Source organism: Enhydra lutris, unplaced genomic scaffold, assembly GCF_002288905.1.
Source record: "Enhydra lutris kenyoni isolate GAN:26980312 unplaced genomic scaffold, ASM228890v2 scaffoldscaffold33, whole genome shotgun sequence".
NCBI classification, from domain to species: domain Eukaryota; kingdom Metazoa; phylum Chordata; class Mammalia; order Carnivora; family Mustelidae; genus Enhydra; species Enhydra lutris.
The window spans coordinates 4,655,410-4,674,904 of record NW_019154117.1 but is presented as its reverse complement, the minus strand read 5'-3'; the positions used below and the strand labels follow the sequence as shown (position 1 = coordinate 4,674,904).

The following is a 19,495-nucleotide window of genomic DNA, read 5'->3' as shown; positions in this document are numbered from 1 at the left end:
TCTTAGAATAGTGCGCACCTTATAATTTCCATTTTTCCTTCTCCTACCTTGAAGTTTGTGTTGTGGAGAGGTAATCGTATCTTTAGTTTTCGTGTCATTACATGCAAAATGGGGACCCAAAGATTAAGTTCTTGAGCTTTGTGACAGTTGCTTGGAGATTTTGTTATTTTTATTATTTTTATTTCTCTTCTTTGTAAACTAATGTAAGTTATTACACTATATCTACCTGGATATGGCCTACCACCAAAATGAATGACAAAATCCATGAGTCTTCTGGACCCTCTTGTCATTTCTTCTCCACGGTCCCAGTAATGTCTGGCAGGCAGGACTAAGAGTGTTTTGTGTAACTGTTTTTGCAAATAGAATGTGTAGGGTAGCTACTGTTTTCCTGACTGAACCCTAAATAATAACAGCAGCTTAAATTCAGCCTGCCAGCAAGCCTCGCTGGGACGCCGTCCCGTAGCTTTGGAGTTATCACCCTTTCCTTCCTGAAATTTTTTCCTTCTTGCTTTATGTGACACTGTGCTCTCCTGGTGCCCTGCTCGCCTCCTCCCCGGCATACTTCGCTTCAGAAAGTTCATCTGACTCCTTCAGTTGACCAGCCGCGCTTAGATTCTGGTGTGTTCGTCCGTACTTCAGTCATCGCTTACATTTTTATTCGCAAGTCTTAAGATTCCTTCAGATTTAATGATCAGTGAAATGAAACTGCTCGGTTTCCCCTTCCTTAACTTCTGCTTGTAACTTCTACCCGTGGTAACCTCACCTCCTCTGGCACCCACCTAGGTGCGTCCCCGGAAATCCTGCTAGTTTACTTCTCTTTTCCTGCCTTTCATGCCTAAGGTTGTTTTTTGTTTTGTTTCTGTAAATCCAAATGCTCTTTTTCTTTACAAGTGGAGAAAGACTTCATGTCTGAGATTTGCTTTAGAACAAAGCTTTTCAGCTTCCAGCCAGCTGAGAGGGCGTACTGGGCAGTCACTTGTGAGGCTCTCTCCTTTAGGACTGGATTGAAATTTTCCATAGCACAAGGACAGACTGTTTCATTCCTGACGTCAACACCTGTAGTGTCTGTCTCTCCTGAATAACCCAGAATTTTTAGAAACCCCCTTGCTCAGAACTGTAAGTAGTAGCTTATTTCCTGTCTTTTGTTGTTTTTTAACCTGACTTTCCAAGCCTTACTTGGAAGTCCCATTATCACCCAGCATTTTTCTCATGATATTCCTAATCTAGTCAGGTTTTTCTCACTTTCCCTAAAGAAATGTCCCATCTCAGTGTCATTCACAGCGGTGGTGTTCAGCTGGAGAGCCGACCCTTTTCCTTCCTTCCATGTGTCGTCCTCGTCCTTCAAGGCCCGCCTCACCCTGTAAGCCTTCTCTAGCTATGTCAGGTTGGTCACTGAAGTGATCTCTCACTACTGCGAACTTCTGAAGCTCTCCTAGTTATGTCAGGAAAATTCAGCTCTGCCCTGACTCAGGGTCACTTGCGTAATTCATCAGTTGCATTGTGGTAAAGCTTGTTACCCGCGAGCCAGAAAGCAGCTTGTAGTCCACATCACCCCCACAGAACGGCTGTATACAGCTGTACACAGTGCACACTCGGGAGACGGTGGTGGTGGTTTCACCTGTAAACCATACGGAGTTGGGGGGAGATGCTGAAAACATCTACGTTAGCTGGAGTCCAATTTTTCTTTCAGGCTCGTGATGCAGAGAGCATCATGCTGAATCTCGCAGGACAGCTCATCATGATGCAGAGGGACAGATCAGGCCCTCAGATCCGGGAGAAGGACAGTAACCCCAACCAGAGGAAACTCGTGAGTAAAATGCAAGTCCTGTAGAGCAACAGAGATGAAGGAATAAAAGAACTTAAGAGGAGAGTATCGTCTTGTGACTTGGAAACTGGGAAAGTATATAATATTAGTCTTTAAACCTCCAGGTTTAAGACTGTTTGTGAATAAGAACATCCCGGAACAATAATAAGATGTTCCATACCCCAGGCGTTCCTGCTTAGGCATTCTTGTTTGCTAATTCTAATTGGAAAGTAGGGTAAATTGGTGAAGTCTGTGGGCTTTCTTTGGTTTTGTTTTGTCTTGTTTTTAGATTTAAATACACATACTTTGAAAGGCAGGGTACTGTTCTGGATTCTGTTTCTAGATAGAGTCTCCTAATTTTCCCAAAAGAAGTTGTGCTATCATTTGAAAGACTTAAGAAATTAATGCCAAGGAACTTGAGAGTGTACAAATTTAATAGGGGAAAAAATGGATTCTTGTCTCTGCTTCTCCAGCTGCCATTCTGCCCTCCTGTCGTCCTCGCCCAGTCTGTTGAGAATGTCTGGACTACGTGTCGCGCAAATAAACAGAAGCGTCACCTCTTGGAGGCCCTCTGGCTGAGCTGCGGAGGCGCAGGGATGAAAGTGTGGCTCCCGCTCTTCCCCAGGGATCACCGCAAGCCCCATTCCTTCTTGTCCCAGCGGATCATGCTGCCTTTTCACATCAATATCTACCCACTGGCTGTTCTGTTTGAAGACGCGTTGGTCCTCGGTGCGGTCAATGACACTTTGCTCTATGATTCCTTGTACGCTCGGAGCAGCGCTAGGGAGCAGCTGGAGGTGCTCTTCCCGTACTGTGTTGTGGAGAGAACCTCTCAGATCTACCTCCACCACATTCTGCGGCAGCTGCTGGTCAGGAACCTTGGGGAGCAGGCCTTGCTCTTAGCCCAGTCGTGCGCCGCTTTACCTTACTTCCCTCATGTGCTGGAGCTCATGCTCCACGAAGTGCTGGAAGAAGAAGCTACCTCACGGGAACCCATCCCCGACCCTCTGCTTCCCACTGTGGCCAAGTTCATCACCGAATTCCCCCTCTTCCTGCAGACAGTCGTTCATTGTGCCAGGAAGACTGAATACGCCCTGTGGAATTACCTTTTCGCAGCTGTTGGAAACCCCAAGGACTTGTTTGAGGAATGCTTGATGGCTCAGGATTTGGACACAGCTGCCTCTTACCTTATTATCTTACAGGTAACAGTTCTTTTCTTACAAAGTACAAGAATGAATGAGCCAAAATGAGAGGGGGAAAGAAATGTCCTATGTTGACACTGATGGTGTTCCAAGGATTCATGCAATCTGCAGTCTGGTTATCTGTTCTATGCAGTATAACAACATAGACTAACATGCACATATTACACAGGAAATATAATAATGAAGAATTATTTTGAATATTAGTGAGTTTGAGCTAATGTTAGCTAATTTGAACTATTTGAGCCTCTCACGGTTAACAGATTTGTTTCCTTCTAGCGAGGAATCACCAAGGGGACTCTGGTGAAAGCCTGGGTCCTCCTGGCAGAGCACCTTATGTTAGGCTCCCCATAGCAAGCTGAGGAAGCGCAGGCCTGCCACAGTAATTACCCTCAGAGTGCGTGGTTCTTGCCAAAATCATGGGTTCTCTGAGACTCCTGAAAATTTGTGTCATTATATATATTTGACAGAAGGGCTTGTAGTTGTTCTCAGTCTGATACAGATTTGACAGGTACACTTAGCGGTGCTTTCAAATTACCACAAAGTTGTTTTCATTGATAGAAGAAGCTGACTGTTAACTCGGTTTAAACTCTGCCTGAAGCACCTTCCTCATCCACGTACTTGCTTCATGACAACTGATTGAAGCCAGAGGAAATAGTCCAGCAGAGGTGGGATGGCCCTTACAGTCTGATTCCCTGGCTCTTCTAAAAAAAAAAAAAAAAAAAAACACAGAATGATAAAAATAGAAACAAAATAAATGCAACTGTGTTTTGTCTTGGACTTGGACTTCCAGTGATCTGCCAAGCAATGGGATTGGCCACTTTCTCTGTAGTAGAATTCCAGCCTTGCCGTGGATTGTCAGATAAGTAGTTAAACTTGCCTGTGAGGTGCCTTTCCCCAAGGGCAGAGGCAGGCTGTGTGGTAAAGTTTGCGAAAGAATTCTTAAGGACGCTCTTTGTGTAGCATTCCTACCAACTGCTGGCCAGAGCGGAGAATGCTTTTGTCACAGCCTCAAAAACTGTCACCAGAGGGAGACCTGGGCTTCTGGGAGTCAGGCAAATCAGGTAGATTTGTTTCTTGCTTTTTTGCTGGTCTTCAGCAAGTTACTGAACTCCATTTCCTCATCTGTAAAACAAGAATGACATAACCACTTTGCAGGGTCACCAGGAGCCAGGGAAGACAGAATATGGGTCAGGTTTATGTGAGGTATTTGACTTTTTAGAAAGTTTAGAAAATCCTTATTGTACACCAGCAGAGTGTTTGCCTCGCTTTTCCTTGCATGATACTTTCTGTTGATCCTTTTATTCTTACCATCAAACATTCCCCTACAGAGATAGAGCTGCATTCCTTCTCTGGTATAGAAATCGTAGAGAGAAAGAATTGCTCATACCTCCCAAATCATTTGCCGTGTAAAAGGAATGCTTGTCTTTGGTTGTTTTTGTAGAATATGGAAGTCCCAGCGGTAAGTAGGCAGCATGCCACCCTTCTGTTCAACACAGCCCTGGAACAAGGCAAATGGGACCTATGTCGACACATGATACGATTTCTTAAAGCCATTGGCTCTGGAGAATCTGAGACCCCTCCATCCACACCTACTGCTCAGGTTGGTTGCGAAGTTGCACAGCCTCTCTAGGCCGGACACCTACGCGGCATCTTTCTCTAACCGTACTGCGCATCGTGTGTAATCTTAGGAACCCAGTTCAAGTGGCGGATTTGAGTTCTTCAGGAATCGAAGCATCAGTTTATCCCAGTCAGCTGAAAATGTTCCTGCTAGTAAATTCAGCTTACAGAAAACACTGAGTATGCCGTCTGGTCCTTCTGGAAAAAGGTAAAAGAATAACGAGCCATTACCGCTTTGAGGGCATTCTGTGACACACATTGCATTTCAGGCCATTTGTAAACTTGGATCTTAGGAAAACAACCATTTGGTCAAATACAGCTCCTTTCTCCATTTCCAAAAGGCTTGAAGATCACACAAATTGCTTCTCTCCTTCTGTCCTCCAGAGTCCACTTCGTTATTCTTTGGATAGTTTCTGTCCTTTGTCCTAGCGTAGGTCTTGTGTACCCATTCTTTTTTTTTTTTTTTTTTAAGATTTTATTTATTTATTTGATAGAGACACAGCAAGAGAGGGAACACAAGCAGGGAGGGTGGGAGAGGGAGAAGCAGGCTTCCCGCTGAGCAGAGAGCCCGATGCAGGGCTTGATCCCAGGACCCTGAGATTATGACCTGAGCTGAAAGCAGAGGCTTAACCCACTGAGCCACCCAGATGCCTCTTGTGTCCCATTCTGACGGAAGCTCACTTCAAATTACCCTGCTAATAGAGGACCAGAATAAAAAGGAAAGATAATTCTGCACGTAATCCAAAAGCCTTCTTATAGCCATAGTTTTATCTTTCTTTCCAACTGTAACTCACGGCAAAAGTCCCCATGTACTTGACTCTCCTGTGACTCTTTTGACTAGAGAAGTCATTAAACAGTGGGAGAGCCAAGAGGAAGTGTATCCTGAAGACCGAAAGCTACATCACCCGTAGATGGGTTATTGCCTCCTGAGCGGTTACCGTGAATTCATACTGAACATTATAAAATAGAATTTTCTCTAGTTTGTGAGGTCCTTGTGTCCTTCCTGTGTCGTTACGTGTTCTAAGCTCTTATCTCTTCCCTCCCTTAATCCCTTCTTTTATATTCTGTTTTCATTGTTACTACAAGGCCTGACACATAATGAGAACTTACTGAACATTTTCTTTTATGACATTTTACTACTTTCTTATCAGAGTCATTAATACCACCCTTACTCCCAACATCTACACACACAGTCGGGCTGTATACGAGTGAAATGCAGCCGCGGCTCACTACAAACAGGAGCTTCTTGGCTGCGCCTTCGCAGAGTGCGATTGCTGGCTGACGCGCAGGAAGCGTCCGTAGGAGCCAGGCGCTGCTGGGAGCGCGTACAGGAGCGCGTCTTCTCATCCTTATGACTTACAAGGGTCGGCACCATTGTTCACCACATTGTGTGGGTGAAGAAACAGAGGCCCAGAAAGTAAGCTTGGTTATGTTCGCACAAGTATTGAGTTGGCAGAGCCAGGATCTGGATCCACACAGTCGTCCAGGACTGCCTCTCACGGAAGGCACCACATGGCCCAGTTACCAAACCAGTCAGCCCGTATCAGCCCAGATGAGTAAGGGATGACAGACTACGTGTCGTCACGTAGTAAGTTTTTAAGCACCGGTCGTGTGTTCGTGCGCCTGCCCATCTCCCACCACCGTGCGTGGACTTCATTCTGCCGCGTGTCTCTTCTCCGTTTCTTTGATCTGATCTCCTCACCTCTTTCCATTGGGCTCTTCAAGTACAGCATTACTAGCTCCCTTTCTGTCCTTCAGCCCGTCACCACCCTCCTCCTTGTTTGGCTTTGTCCATCTCCTCTCTTTCCTTCTTCCATATTTCCATTCTAGAAGGGTCTTTTGAGAGCCTGTCGTGTTCCGGGTGGTGTTCAGCAGCCGTGGTATCCATGGAGGAAAGCCCTGGTGGTTTGTCTTCATTCGGTCAGAGCTCGATCTGGGACGGCTCCCCTCGTTCTCAGCATTAGCAGCGCTGCTGCGTACAAGCACGTGACATCGTCCCGGAGCACTGGTTCTGCAGCTTTCTTGTCCCACTTACAGGTGGAGCAAGGACAGTGACTGCGCCGAGAACATGTATATTGACATGATGCTCTGGAGACACGCTCGGCGTCTCTTGGAAGAAGTTCGGCTGAAGGACCTCGGCAGCTTTGCAGCCCAGCTGGGCTTCGAACTCATTAGTTGGCTGTGCAAGGAGCGCACTCGGGCCGCACGGGTGGACAACTTCGTGCTGGCCCTGAAGAGACTTCACAAAGACTTCCTATGGCCGCTTCCCATCATCCCAGCTTCTTCTCTCAGCTCTCCTTTCAAGAACGGAAAATACCGAACAGGTAACGTAGGCTCATGTCACTCAGTCGCAGATTATCAACAAAGTGAAAGTTGGCTGACTGTGGGAACCGCCACGCTTCCCTTCTGTGGCGAGCTGTAGAACTGGTTAGTCCTAGCCTCCAGATGAGCTAAGGTATGACTTACCTGACAGACATTACAGAGAAGTGGTAGAAATGCATCTTTGAGAGTTTGGGCCGTCTTCTCATCTAGGAGAAGACAAAGTGAAACTCTTGGTGAAAGAAAAATTAAAAGATAAAGATTTTTAGTTGAGGTCTTTCAAAGAAGACTGTTGTAACGACTATGACTCATGAAAACTCAAACAGAAAGCTTTTCCTGTGGCATCTCGAAACTGCATCTCATCTTAAGAACCAAGGAAAAGCACTTAACAAGATGAACAGACTGAAGTCTGTCTAGTGGTGATGAGACGTGCTGATGTAGGTTGACGGTTAGATGGCGCTGCGTAGTCCCGCTTCCCTGGTTCGTGGGCAGACGATGCGGGGTAATTGGCTTTGAACTTCCAGTGTTTGAGTGTGGCAGGGAAAGAAGCTGAAAATTCCCGAGGTGGGAATGGTGGTGCGCGCATCTTTTGAATTCCCGCTTTCTTGTTTTGGGGCCTGCCTTGCAGTAGGAGAGCAGCTGTTAAAGTCCCAATCAGCGGACCCTTTTTTAAGCCTTGAGATAGACACGGGTGTCTCTCATGTACAACGAAGTCAGAGCTGGCTTGGCAACATCGGCCCCACCCCTCATGAGATCGACCCAGCCTCGTCCCATGGACCACAGATGCAAGACGCCTTCCTGTCACCTTTATCTAATAAAGGTAAATGTCATTTTAAATCCTCGCTTCTCCTTAGTTCCTTTGGAAGGTTTCTGTGCTGTGGCCCTTCAGAACCAGAGCTCCACTCTTTCCAGATATGTCCATGAAATTAGTCATTAGAATCTGCTAGAGAGGAGGATAGTTTCTAGAACAAGGCCACACTGGCCTGCACTATACTTTGCCATATTTATTTTAGATGAACGAAATAGGTACAATCTCATTACAGACCAGCACTAACAGATGAAACTGTGTGCTTGATTTTAATGATACAGAAACACAAACTTTGAACTTCAAGTAAGTAAAATGTTCTCTCTGTATAAAGAACACTATTCTTCTCATAAGTAGACATGGAGCATAAAAAATTTTACTTCACTGCTTCTGTTTTTTATTTTACTGATAAAAATTTGTAGAAGTTTTATCTTTTGCAAGTTCCTGTGTAATATCCTTCATTTTGCCTCTTTATCTTCAAAGCCTAATTTACTCTCCGGCCCTTTACCAAAAAGCGAGCGCCAGCCTCTGCTCCTACGGGGTTAGCGGAGTTCCAGACGGAAGCAGCGTCAGAGTGATGCGTGTTGCCGAGGCTCGTCCGGTCACGGGGCTCTAAGTGTCAGGCCGGCTGCAGTTTTCTTTGGGGCCAAGCCCTTGCTTGCTGTCTTCACCATTTCTTGAGCTTTTGCTACATGGAGAAGCTTACCGCTTTCGTCACTCTTGTTCAAATTATAGAAGATACACATAATATGTGCCACTTAAACCATTTTTAAGTATGTGGTTCAGTAGGGTCGAGTGCATTCATGTTGCTGTGCAGCTGGCCTCCGGGACTCTGACTTGCCAAGCTAAGATTCTGTACCCAGTACAGAACAGTTCCCTTTTCTCCCTCCCTGGCACTGGCGGCCGCCACTCTGCTTTCTGTCTCTGTGAACTTGACTAGAGACCTCACGTCAGTGGAATCGTGCAGTCTGTGTCTTTCTGTGACTCAGGCTTATTTGCACTTAGCATCGTGTTCTCAGTTCGTGCCTGTTGCAGCGTGTGGGGGAACTTCCTTCCGAAAGCTGTACAGCGCACCGTTGTGTGTAGACGCCGTATTTCTGTGTATCCATCCTTCTACGCGCTGGTGAACGCTTGGCTGCTTCCACTTTGTGGTTATTGTGAATAACGCTACAATGAACATAGGAATTCAGATTGTTTTTCAGGATGCCGCTTCCAATTCTTTTGAGTATATATATCCAGAAGCGGAAATGCCAGATTATTCTTTAATTTTTTGAGGAACTGTCAGCCTACCAACATTGACAGAGATTCCAGTTTCTTGACATTCTTGCCAGTACTTCATTTGCTGGGGACTTGGGGGGGGGGTTTGTTTGGTTTGGTTTTGTAGTAGCAATCCTGAGAGATGTGAAGTAATACCATTGCTCGTTTTTTTTAATAGAAAACTCTTTGAAGCGATGATTTCAAATATATTTTAAAATTAGAGATAATAGTATCATGGAAGCCCTGCCCCCACTCCCATGTATCTGTTACCCGGCTTCAGCTGTTACCAACGCATGACCACGTTTGTTTGATCCCTTCCTATCTTACTGAACCAAATCCAAGACATGATATATTTTGTGGCTTTTTCAGTATGTACTTTAAAAGAACTCTTTAAAAAGTAATTCCATTACCATCCTTCCAGAATTTAACAATAATTCCTTAGTATCAAATATCTAGTAAGTATTCAAATTCCAGTTGTTTCATAATGTAATTTTTTTTTTTATGGTTAGGACCAAGGTCCAGATAAGGTTCACGCATTGTCGTTAATTCTTTCTTTAAAAAATGACTGTTTCCCTCCCCACCTTTTTTTTTTTTTTTTTTTTTTTTTAAAGATTTATTTATTTTAGAGAGCATAAGCAGGAGGGACAGAGGGAGAGGGAGAGAGAATCTTAAGCAGGCTCTTGGCTGAGCGTGGAAACCAATGCAGGCCTTGATCTCATGGACACGAGATCACGACCTGAGCCAAAACCAAGTCAGGTGCTTAATCAACTGGGCCACCCAGGTGCCCCCCGCATCTTTTTTTTTTTTTTTAAACCCTTGCAGTTTGGATTTGCTTCCATGATTTTCTCAAAATGTGAATTTTGGTGATTGCATCTTCATGGTTTACCACTTTCCTCTGTATTTCTTATAAATTAGTAATTGAATCCAAAGGCCTGATCATGTTATAGCTAGATTTTTTTTGGAGGCAAGCAAGACTACTACATAGATGGTAGTGCCTTTTTCCATCTGAAGGCACATAATGCCTTACCTCTCTAACAGTTTTTTTCTTAAAAATATCTACTAATGTTAATGTAACATGGGAATTTTAACAGTTGATTCAACATTTGGGTTTCAGAATTTTGAGCAGAAATCAACATGTGAGAAACCACTAATTCTTAAACATACTTTCTGCATGAAGCTAATTTGTAAGTTTTGGCTCTTTTTCATCAGGTGACGAATGCAGTATTGGTTCAGCCACAGACTTGACTGAAAGTAGCTCCGTGGTGGACGGAGACTGGACAATGGTGGATGAAAACTTCTCCACACTCAGTCTGACCCAGTCAGAGCTGGAGCACATCTCCATGGAGCTGGCGAGTAAGGGGCCTCACAAATCCCAGGTCCAGCTTCGGTGAGTCCCTCCCTCAGCATCCAGGCAGCAGAGGGCCTGCTCCGGGTCTTTGGGGAAATAGGGTACGGGGGTTACTTTCCTGATGACGATTGCCCTTTTCTATACCGTAGCGCCTTCTGAGCTTCGGACTTTCTGTTCGGCTCCTGTAGGTACTTGCTGCACATCTTCATGGAGGCAGGATGTCTGGACTGGTGTGTTGTCATAGGCCTGATTCTTAGAGAGTCCTCAATAATCAACCAGATCGTGGTTCTCATCCAGTCTTCAGAGGTGGACGGAGAGATGTTGCAGAACATAAAGACGGGGCTGCACGCCGTAGACCGATGGGCCTCTACAGACTGGTAAGTGCATGTCTCCTTAGGCTTCTTACCTTGGCTGTCCTCGGGCGAGTCCTGTCCTTTCACAGTAGTGAGGTTTAGTTCTGGTTCATTTATTTGGAAATTGTTTAGGTTGGGAGAAGTAAAATGCTTTCACACATTCCTTTCTGAAGCTGTTCTCTTAAATCACCATTCTGAGCCCGGCCAGGTACATAAATGACACAGTACAGATGCTCTGAGAATTGTTAGACTGGAACTTGAGGTCTGTGGTTCTGTGGAATTGCTGGTATTAATAATCTGAAAATACCTGCTTTGAAAAGATAAAAACTTAAGGCATGTGTAAATTGAACAGGCCACAGCACTTACTAGGAAGCCCAAATTAAGAGTTAACAGAAGTGAGGAGCCTCAGATTCTAGCCCCTTGTCACCAGCTACGTGTGGATTTGGGGTTTCCTGTACTTGGCTCTGGTTTTTTTCCTTAGTTGCCAAATTCACTTAGAAGAGACGTACTGTATGCAGGTGCTTCAAGTCTGAAAAACCCCGTCTGTCCTCAGACTGTGCAGTATGAGCTGCACTGTCCTGCAGTAGGAGAAAGCGCGCCAGCCTCGCTGCTCGAGCTCAGAAACGTGAGGCAGCTCTGCTGGCCGCGGCCCTGCGCCGGCCACGGCGCCTGAGAAGCGTTTCCTCCCTACCCCGTCCACCCCCCCCCGCCCCCACACCACCCAGCACTCCGGCTCACTGTGTCCGTGGTCAGGAGTTTGTCCAGAACACTCTAGGGAGCACTGTGAATGCAGCAGTAGAGAGCTAATTTCCTTTTCCCTCTGCTTAGTCCTGGATATAAGCCATTTTTAAACATCATTAAGCCGCAAGTGCAGAAGCTCAGCGAGCTCACGGAGGAGCAGGTCCAGCCCGAAGCCTTCCAGCCCGTCACCGTGGGCAAGACCCCCGAACACGCCGGTCCCCGTGCAGAGGAAAGCCGGGGCTCCTTGGGCCACGGAAGTGTCCCCCAGGGCGAGGTCGGAGGTGGCAGTCTGGTCAGCCGGAAGGAGGAGGACGCGACCCGAGCGGAGGAGGAGGAATCTTTTCAGGACGGGACTTATGACTGTTCTGTGTCCTAACGGCGGTGCGGGCCGTCACCGCGGGCAGTATTCCTTCGCAGCAGCGTGCCACTGAGGACACTGTGACCTACTTGGATGATTGGACCAGGGAGAGAACTCAGAGACTCTGGTAAGGTAGTATTAAATTTTTAACTCTTTCTCCTCTAGGAAATCTCGGACTCCGTGAAAATGTGATATCAAATCATTTTTCATAAAAAAATTTTTTAAGCTGCAGTGGGAAGTAATAAAAAGTATTATACAGTTGTACAGGAGGATGTTTTGGTTTTATTCTTAAAGGGTGGTAGCTCCTAAACCATAGGGATTGTTTTGCCCTAGATGAGCCTCCCTTTTCAGGACGTGTAGCTTCTTACGGTTCCTGATTCAGTGGGAGTCCAGGCTGCTTCTGGAAGATAAATGCTGAGGCGCTTGCAGGAGCTCATTAGGCCCTGAGCTCCCTGTGCGCCCCTTTGGATCGAGCGCACTGGACTCCTGCACCGGCCTCCTAGCAGAGGCCTGCCCTGGCCAGCAGTGGCTGTCGTGATGGGGACCTGTCCTTGGCTGTCTTTAGCCTTTAAATCCCAGTCCCGACTCTGTGGGAGCTACAGGCCTGTGAGTCAGTGCGCCTGCTTCCCTTAGCGCCTTGGTTCCCGCTGGATCAGCTCGGCAGAGGCCTGGGGGCTCTTCCGACTATGCTGTTAGATACCACTAAACTATTTTGTATCAGAGAACTGTATCTTTTTGTGAATACTCTTGTGTAAATAGACTCAAAGGGCGCTGTCCATATTTTTAGGGCTTATATTATAATTGGTAAGGTTTGATGCTGGATTCTGCACGGCAATACTCACTCTTGGAAGGAGATGGGGCCTGCTCTTCTTTCCAGACGGAGCAGTCTTCACAGGAAAAAGCAGGGTTATTGGCTTGGTCATACAGTAATGGAAATGGTCACACTGATCATGAATGAAACAGGTTTTGGGCAAATTAATGTAGTTTCTTATTTATTGCTTTTGTAAATTGAATAAAAATGAACCTTTATGTAAGTAGACTGCTAAATCCTGTACTATCACGGCTACTAAAAATCACTCTGTGAAGAATGCATTCTTCATTGTAACTTTTAAAAATATTTTATGTATTTCTAGATATGACTTAATGTTAGTTTTCATACATTATGAAAACCTATCTGCATACTCCTTAATGGCTTCAGATCAAACACACCTACCCACTGTATGTACTTCCAGTTACCTTATATCAGTATTAATTTACATAGCTTGTTTGTACTGTGCAATTTAAAGGAATGCAATGTTATTTTTTACAAAAACAAACTTGTTTATTTTTGTAATAACAGTTTATCTTGAGGTGGACCAAATTCATACCACTATGTAAACAGCCTCTCTTCTCATAGTGCAATTACAGTTTAGAAATAAAACTTGGTCCTCTACCCTTGCTTTTTAAAGTAAATGGCTAGATACAGTTGTCCTAGCCTGGGTTTCCTTGGAAGGGAAACTCCAAAACCATTTTGAAATTGTTTAGTTCAAAATTCATCAAACTTTTAAATTATTCAGTTTGGTAATTTACTATCATTTACTTTCTACATTACAAGTGCAATAATTTCACGTACTAGAACAACTGGTTGGGTGGGATATGTGGTGATGGTACCTGGTCCTTCTGGTGCTACTTTATTTAAGCCTTTGTTTTAAACCACCTTTCCCTGAATCTTATAAAAAATGTGTCCCATGTGAGTACATGCAGCCCAGAAACTAACCTGAAACTTCTCCTGCCCTAGTCCATTAGGAGAACGAGCATTATTTTTGTGTTTGGTGTGAATATACAGTCAATAAAATGATTTATCGTTGTAAACAGCTGTGCTCCTTTCCAGTCTCCATGTGCTGCTGGGTTCATCTCGCCTCACAGCAGGGCACCCACAGATTAACTGAGCTCCTGGGGCTAACCTCCCGAATGAGTCTTTGTCCCTGAACTTGTTTCCCAAGTAATAGAAATGGGCGACCTGAAGGAAGAAAAATTGGCTGGTTTACAGAACGTTTCTGTTTGGTAATTTGTTATTTATTTTACTTTTTTAAAATTTTTATTTTTATTTTGCCTTGTTTGGTTCATGTATCAACTGTTGAAGCATAATTTTAACCAATGAATTTAAGTATTCAGTATAACTATTTGAAGATTATTTGCTTTCACCAAAACAAGAGTCATTTTGGGCAGTGAAGTCAACCTTTGCTTGTAATTAAAGTTGCTGCTACTTCTGTAATGTGTATTTTTTTTTTTTAATTTGGTGAAGGGCAATAAAACCATTACATGAACTTTGTTTATTCAACACCTCCGCTTTAACAGCAAAAAGTATGTTTATTAAAAGCCATGGAAATCTTTTCATTATGTAATTCCACCTTTTAGAATTTTCCTTATGAAGTAACTCACACAGATTTCAAACTCGTATGCAGTATTACTTAGAATAGGAGCATCAGGGATCGGCGGCCTCTATGCCTGACTGTAGAAGCTGGAAGAGAAGTCCATCTTGAGGACATGGAAAATGTTCACAGTATAATAAAAATGATCTCCACCAAACAAAACGGTGTGTCTAAGTATAGCGGAGACCGGGCCCTGTCTCTTAACAGGTGGGATTCAAAGTGATTGAGTTCCCCGGTTCCCTAAGTTTTTTGTCCCTATGGATTTCCTTCTTAGGGACGTCTCGTGTAAATGGAATCCTTGATCAGCGGCTTTTTCTGTGGCTTCTTTCACTTCGCAGGACATTTTCAAGGTTCATCTTTGTACATTAGTAGTCGTTCCTGGCCTAAGTTCCACTTTCTGGATAGACTGGTTTTATTTATCCATTCACCAGTAGAGGGCTGTTTGGGTGGTTACTACTGTTTGACAGTCATGAACATTCGCGTACAAGTTTCCATGTGGGTGGAAGCTTTCACTTCTCTCTAGAAGGGAGAATGCTTGGTCACATACCTGGTTAATGTTTTGAAGAAATGCCCAAGCACATTCCCAATGCCTGCGCCGTGTTCCACGCTGGCACTAGCGGAGGCAGCGGGCTCCGAGTTCCCCCCTCCGCCCTGGTGGCTGGCAGTGGTTTTTGGTTACCGCCTGAGTCGTGTAGGAAGCCGGGCGTCATTATGGCGTAGGTGAGGGTTTGCGTGGTGGCGAGTCTCTTCATAGTTATTAGCCATTTGCGTATCTTTAGAGAAAAATGCCCAAATCATCTGCCCATTTCACAGTTGGGTCATTTATCCTTTTATGGTTGATTTGCAAGATATTAGACCCTTATCGGATAGGCTTTGCAAGTGTTTTCTCATTCCTAAGGCTTGTGACTTTTGGGACGGTCCTTTGAAACGTCAAAGTTTTTCATTTGGGGGAGTCTAACTTCTTCTCTGGTTGCTTGTGCTTTGGTGTATGTGAGGAACCACTGCCTAGGGTTACTGGCGACCTGTGCCTCTGTTTTCCTCTGAGAGCTTTTAGTTTTTTACAGTTTTAGCTATTTAGGTCTTTGACCCATTTTGAGGTTTGGGGTTTTTTTTTGCGTTCGGTGCAAAGTGAGGGGTCTTTGTTCGCTCTGTGTGCGGATAGTCAGTTGTCCCAGCACCATTTACTGAAAAGGGTTTTTTTTTCCTCATCGAATTGCCAAAAAAGATCATTTGACTGTAAACATGGATTTATTTGTGGACTCTCGAGTGTGTATCAGTCTCCCTTCTTACTGCCGGTACCACGCGGTCTCGGTTACTGTCCCTGCTTTGTGGGAAGTCCTGTGTGACTCGTAAGTTGCTGTTGCGGGTCCCTTGCATTTCCATAGGACTGTTAGGATTAGCTTGTCAGTTTCTGCACATACGAGCTGGGATTGTGTTAAATTTGCGGATCAGTTTGGAGAATACGGCCATCCTAGTTAAGCCAATCCGCAAACATGGGATTTCTTTCAGCAGGGTTTAGTTCTAGTGTCAAAGTCCTGTACTTTTGTAAGCTTAGTCCTAAGTATTTTATTTATCTTCTTGTTGTAGAAATACAATTGCTTATCGGTGTATCAATAGCACTTCCCGTAACACTGCTGAATTCATGGATTAGCACTTCCCGTAACACTGCTGAATTCATGGATTAACTTTTTTTTTTTTTTTTGGTGGATTCCTTAGGATTTGCTCTATAAATCTGTCCTTTCTCATCTGGATGCATTTGTCAAACTGCCCTGTACCGTACGCAGTAGCAGTGGCGGACCTGCTGGTCTTCTTCTGACCTTACAGGGAAGCTCGCAGGCTTTCATCACAGATGAGGTTAGCTGTGAGTTTTCATAGGAGGGAACTTCCTCACCCTGGTAAAGGTGCTCTGTCAATCGAGATGGTGTATTACGTCGACTTTTCAGGTGTTAGACCGGCTTCTCACACCTTGACTAAATCCCACCTGGTCATGTATAGAGCCAAACTTGAAGAAATATATCAGTACATTAAGGTTTTTACAAATCAAATAAGGAATAAGAAAATATACTTCAGTTACCTAAGATACTTTCCAAATGAAAAGAACCAGGCATAAAGAGGCCTAAATGCATTTTGGCTTTATTGGCCCTAAAAGGCTGCAAGGTGCGCACCACACTGCTCGGACTGACTTCACGGAGAAAGCAAAATGATTTGCATAGGAACCTGTTCTGGGGAGTGGCAGGGCCCCTGCCCCCTCCTTGGGTGGAGAGGAGAGCGAGTGGTAGGCCACTGGCTGAAAGACCGTTTCTTCTCCCTGCCCCCACAGTCCTTCAGGATAAGCCCTTCAGTGATTTTCTTTGTCAATGGAGAGGATTTTAAAAAGCTCAACATTTAACAAAATATGCACAATTTCATTCCACAGTAAAAAGCATCCCAGTATTTCTTTGTTGAGCTCTTTGCTCATATACCCGTTCTACCCACATGAGCCACCCAGGTCTTTTAAAAAGCAATTTTTTAAAAAAGCTTCAAAAAGGCTCTGTAGACTTGAAATAACTCTTCAAAGATGGGGATACAAAAGAACAAACAATGAACATCTGGTTTTTCTGTTAAAGATACTAACTAGTAGGTTAAAAAGTTTATTTCAGTAATGTAAGGCAACAATTAATCCTCAGCAAGTCAGCAGACCAGTGAAAAGACAGACCGTCGTTCTTCCTACGGCTTCCTGAGCGGCTGCCTTAAGGCCCCTTCACTGGAGGCATCGCAGCAATCCTGCCTCCTCACTTCCATCAGCTAAACTGTGGAAACAGATACTTCATGCAACAGTCTTTCCTGTCAGACACAAGGTAAGTTTTAAACATTTTCTTCAAAACCACAATTCACTTTTTCACTGAATGTGCAGTACTGGGCTACTTCTAAATTCTGTAGGAAAAACTGCATTTGTTAGAATTTGGAAAGACCCGTTTAGAAGTGAGTTTTGAATGATGAGCTACTCCAGTCTGAGAGGCTGCTGCCTGCCCTGAAGGTGCGCTGAGGGACGAGCACGTCTATGTCCTCCCCGTCTGCGGCGAAGATGCTGCTCACCGAGGAAAGTAACGTGGGGGCAGCAAGAAAACCATGATTATTACCGAAAGGGAATCACATCCTCCCCAAAGGGGAGAAAACTTTTTCAGACAGTGCCTGTCCTCAACATGGGATTCCCCCTCCCCTAAAGTCTGTTTCAGATCAACTACAGGGACAAAAGAAATAGGCCTCTATTTTGAGATTCACTGAGCGATCACTTTCCGTCCACAACTCTGATTCTATACAAGCTAGGAACACTGCAGTCCTTCGACACCGCCTGAAAAATTCGCAGGTCTGCCAGCCGGACCTATACCAGGGGGCAGGGTACGGGCTTGGCGTCTGGCTCTGGCCGCGGCCCCGCTGGCTGTGCGGCCGGGTCACGCTGCAGGGCCCCGGGGTAGGCCGGCGGCGGCGGAGCGGGACGGAGAAGGCACACTGCGTCCGTCAGTCACACGCAGCTGCGAGCACGTCCTCCTGCGATGCACACTTAGGTGCCACTTTGTTTTACTATTGCTTTTCTTTACAATGTCTTTTTGGCCTATGCTTGCTAAAGTCCGAATCTGTCCAACCTTTTCAGTTTCTTACGGAAACAAGCAAGCTGGGAGAACTGACCACTCCTCTCCCCAGACCCTTCCGCTGCTGCAGCCAGGAAGCCCCGAGAGACCCCGCCGTGACGAGCCTCCCCAGCCACACCTTCGACGTGAGAAGCACCTGGAGGTCCCCGGCCCGCCCCTCTGCAGGGTCCTGATACCAGCGGCTGTGCGTCCAGTGGCCTCATCACTGCGTAAGCCACCACCTGCAGCCCCCGGAAGTGCGCTCTGCTGCACACGGAGAAACCAGACAAAACTTAGGACTCAGTGCAGCAGTAAAATTATGCCCTAAAAGATTAACCTTGGAACACAGAACACGCCATTAAATGAAGAGAATACTTATAAAATGCCCAGCCACTCCTCACCCCGCTCACTTATCGCCCCCCAAAGCAGCCACCACAGCAACCGCGGACCCCGAGGACGGAATGGAGCTTGTGCGCTTGCACACATGACATCCGGAGCCAGAAGAGCCTAGAAAAATCCCACAGGAAAGGTAGCGGAACAGATGCCCCGCTGAAACCGGAAAGTAGACCGGGGAACAGGTAGAGATCGGGCCGGGAAAGCAACTCAGGAAAGCATGGCAGTAGCAGCTCTCAGGGACGCCGCGGCTTGGCACAGACTCTCACATCGGGACCCCAGGCTGGGCTGCAGAGAAGCCCAGCACGCGGAGCTTCGCATCATGCCTGACGCGGCAGAGCTCTCGGCCCAGGCCAGGGGCTCCCCCAGCCCTTGCGGTACCTGCCTTCTGATCCTGACGTGAACGGATTTTAGCTACCGTCCTCTGACAAAACATCTTGGACTTCAGTCGGAAATGTCCTTTGTCTAATGAACAGCTCATGGTACCTTCTGAATCGTTCACGATCCTAAAGGGTAATCACCACTCAAGTGGTTTGTTGGCTTTTATCCTTAAGGTCCTAGAGGATGACTGACGGGTGTGGTGGTGCCCACTGCACGTGGGGGCCAGGAAGCCGGCGTTTTCAGGAGTCAGAAAGGCCATGCATCCCTACCCCACAGCATCACCGTCATGGTGCTTGGCCCTGAAGTGTGTCAGCCCACGAAGCTCTCCGAACGGGCGCTCATTCAAGATCATGGCCTTGCAAACACCCACGTGATGCGGAGGAAAACCGCGTCCAGGGGCATCCCGCGGGGCACGCACGGCGCGCTGCTCCAGCAGACTAGAACACGAAGAGGCTGTAGGTGCACACCCAGGCAGAGGGGAAGGTCCAGTCTGGGAACTTCTCTCTCAGAGCATCCAGCTCGGAGGACTTCTTATCTTCCCCAGAAAGGTAGTGGGCAGCAATGGCCACAGTGACCATTCCTTCAGGCCGTTCTTCCAAGACCTGGCAGAGAAAATTAGTTTAGTTCTCCGGCTGCAGCAAGGCAGAGTAACGATCTCAGACACCACCGGGGTGCCTGAGGAGTGACCGCAGCGATGCGGGGAGACTCCCACCTGTACTTCTATCCAGAAGCGCCACGCGGAGGCCTGGAGCCCGTGGGAGTAGAATACGAAGTAGTCCCCTCCTTTACTTGTGACTGGGGTGCCGTTGCCAAGAGACCACTGAGAAAGCGTCGACCCTTTGTGGGTTCGAACGTAGAAGGACATGTGGCTCGGTCCTGTAAGGAAGAGGAAGAAGAG

The 19,495-nt window shown here is 46.1% G+C and overlaps 2 protein-coding genes across 6 annotated transcripts in view; one reads left to right on the top strand and one right to left on the bottom strand.

Annotated features, from left to right (window-relative positions):
- LOC111153545 (RIC1 homolog, RAB6A GEF complex partner 1) overlaps nt 1–14,111 on the top strand; it is a 160,811-nt gene extending 146,700 nt beyond the window's left edge. For 4 of the 5 annotated variants that reach the window (XM_022512620.1, XM_022512622.1, XM_022512619.1 and 1 more), the window contains 9 exons: nt 1,691–1,807; nt 2,278–3,006; nt 4,448–4,606; nt 4,695–4,831; nt 6,661–6,947; nt 7,571–7,762; nt 10,214–10,391; nt 10,541–10,729; nt 11,534–14,111. In XM_022512620.1, the coding sequence (XP_022368328.1) occupies nt 1,691–1,807; nt 2,278–3,006; nt 4,448–4,606; nt 4,695–4,831; nt 6,661–6,947; nt 7,571–7,762; nt 10,214–10,391; nt 10,541–10,729; nt 11,534–11,822 (2,277 nt within the window). In that variant the 3' untranslated portion in view covers nt 11,823–14,111. The remainder of the gene's footprint in view (nt 1–1,690; nt 1,808–2,277; nt 3,007–4,447; nt 4,607–4,694; nt 4,832–6,660; nt 6,948–7,570; nt 7,763–10,213; nt 10,392–10,540; nt 10,730–11,533) is intronic. The other variant, XM_022512621.1, reaches the window with a different exon arrangement.
- Nucleotides 14,112–15,285: 1,174 nt separating this feature from the next.
- The window catches only part of LOC111153543 (endoplasmic reticulum metallopeptidase 1), a 40,834-nt gene continuing 36,624 nt past the window's right edge, over nt 15,286–19,495 (bottom strand). The window contains exons 14-15 of the mRNA XM_022512614.1: nt 19,310–19,473; nt 15,286–19,199 (exon numbers count right to left, since the gene is read on the bottom strand). Of these exons, the coding sequence (XP_022368322.1) occupies nt 19,035–19,199; nt 19,310–19,473 (329 nt within the window). The 3' untranslated portion in view covers nt 15,286–19,034. The remainder of the gene's footprint in view (nt 19,200–19,309; nt 19,474–19,495) is intronic.